This window comes from Cariama cristata, unplaced genomic scaffold (assembly GCF_000690535.1).
Source record: "Cariama cristata isolate BGI_N322 unplaced genomic scaffold, ASM69053v1 scaffold26933, whole genome shotgun sequence".
In the NCBI taxonomy this organism is placed as follows: Eukaryota; Metazoa; Chordata; class Aves; order Cariamiformes; family Cariamidae; genus Cariama; species Cariama cristata.
Window position 1 is genome coordinate 9,237 of NW_009610591.1, and position 2,079 is coordinate 11,315.

At 63.6% G+C, this 2,079-nt stretch overlaps 1 protein-coding gene across 1 annotated transcript in view; it reads right to left on the minus strand.

The window, feature by feature from the left end:
* SRL (sarcalumenin) overlaps nt 1-2,079 on the minus strand; it is a gene marked incomplete at its 5' end in the record, with an annotated part of 15,213 nt that overhangs the window by 6,191 nt on the left and 6,943 nt on the right. The window contains one exon of the mRNA XM_009697939.1: nt 1,069-1,104. Coding sequence (XP_009696241.1) covers nt 1,069-1,104 — 36 coding nt within the window. The remainder of the gene's footprint in view (nt 1-1,068; nt 1,105-2,079) is intronic.

Sequence of the window (2,079 nt, forward strand, 5' to 3'; positions counted from 1 at the left end):
TAAAAGCCGCGGGGTCTCCGCATGGCCGTGGTACCCGCAGCCGCACGTGGCTGCAGATTGCCTGCACCTGCCTCCGCCCCGTGCTCCCCGTGTGCGTACGCCCACACAAGCAGCACGCGTGTGTGCGCCTGCAGCTAGAGATGCAGATAAGACAGCTATCGACATACGCTATATATATCTACAACCCTCTCCGCTGCCGGCAGGCTGGCACGACGAGGAGCCAGAGGCCCTCCAGGCACCGGCAAGGCTCTGCCGTGCCCAGGGCCGGGGTGCGGTGGAGCCCGTTTCGGCAGGGTCTGGCAGCGGGGGCCGTGGGGTAGGACACGAAGGCCAGAAGATAGGATTTCCCTGCCTCGTGGCACAGCAGGGACATTGTCCCTGTGGCCCAGCACCAGACCCAGGGGAAGGGCTGGGTGTTGGCTGGCATTTCTTGGCCCGTCTCCCACCTCCTGCTTCTCCAGGGGGGATCTGGCAGCACACCCCGAGCGGGAGAGGAGCCAGCTCTGGCTCCCGAGGCTGCTGAAGCAGCCGGGAACGGGATTACTGGGACAGCTGCCGTGGGCTCATCGGCTTAAACTGCAGCCGAGGGGGGATCAAGGGTGGACATTCGGGAACGTTTCTGCACGTAGGAGGGTGAAGGGTGGGAAGCGCTCTCCTCCATAGGATGGGCTATCTGCTGGGGTCCTCCAGTTCATGTGGTGGCTGAGAGATCAACCCGCAGGTCCACCACAAATGCCTTTGAACCACGGCTGGAGGAATACGCAACCTCTTGAGTCTTAACCCGGGAGGGAAAGGTGTCAAAGCCTGGGCGAGGTGGGGATTGCAGGAAGGAGGGGGCTGTCGGGATGCACGGAGTCAGGCCTGGGACAAAGTGCGGGGACACACGTGCCGAGCTCTGGAAGGGCTGGGGACATCGGCCCCAGTGGGTGCCGTGGGATGCCGAGTACCGGGGTCTGCTCGGTGCCCGGGAAGTGCGGCTCTGTCGGGGCAGGTGAATAGGAAAGCCGGAGGCCAGCGAAGAGCTTAGGCAGCGCTGGCAGCATGCAGGTAGCAGGCAGCGATACCAACCTGTGGCGGAGGAGCCCAGGGTGCGTCCGGGGTAAGCTGTTAGCAGGGGACACGGGGAGAGAGAAAAGGAACCGTGAGTCGAAGGAGGGACGCGGCTGTCTGGGTCTGGCCCAGGCCAAGGAGGGAGCTGAAGACTGGCCCTGGCCTTCCTGTGGGCAGGAAAAGCCAGCGACGGCCCCGTTCCCGGCAGGAGAGCAGGAGTTACAGTCTGTGAGCAACGAGACCCGCAGCTACCAGGGCAAGCACCGAACCCCAACCTGCCCTGCACACCGGGGGCGTGACTTGGGGGAGCAGCTCCGGGAGAGCTGCTGCATCGCAGGCAGCACCCCAACCCTCCTGCTCCGCTCAGCGGGGTTATTGCCTTCCCCGGCAACGTTCACCGAGCCCGACAAGGCATGGTTAGGACAGCAACCGACCCTGACAAGTGTCCTGACTGCCCCAGGGGTATTGTTACCCCCAGCCAGCCCTGGGGTGGCCGGTGAGAGCAACTGGGAGGTCATTCCCTAGGCAGGGACGCTTGCTAATTGGCACATATACGGTAATTAGGGTCACCAGCATGCACCACAAACTAGCATGAGGTCAGAGCAAGCTTGCCATCACCGGGCTGGGAGAGTCCCTCGCCCCTGAGCTAGGGACAGTCCCTGCAGGGTGGCCCCGCTGTGCCCAGGCACACGGATGGACCCGGCCGGAGCGAGCCCACACCCACGTGGGATGGCAGAGTGGGGACACGGGAGGGTGGCAGGCAGGGAAAAGGAGCTGGCACCTGCCAGGCTTCAACACACTGTAAGCAGCGGGTGTGGGGTGAGTTTTCTGGGATGCACCCCAACCATTCAGAGTTTTAGGTTGATGGTGGCGGTGGCAGCTCTCCCGGGAGAGGTGACGCTCAAGTACACGGGTGTTTTTGCGAGCTGTGGGGAGCAGAGGGTCTCCTTGGATTACACCGGCTGGTGCGCACGAGCAGAGCCGATGGGAAGGGAGACAAAATGGAGGGCTGCCGCGTAATGGAGGGGT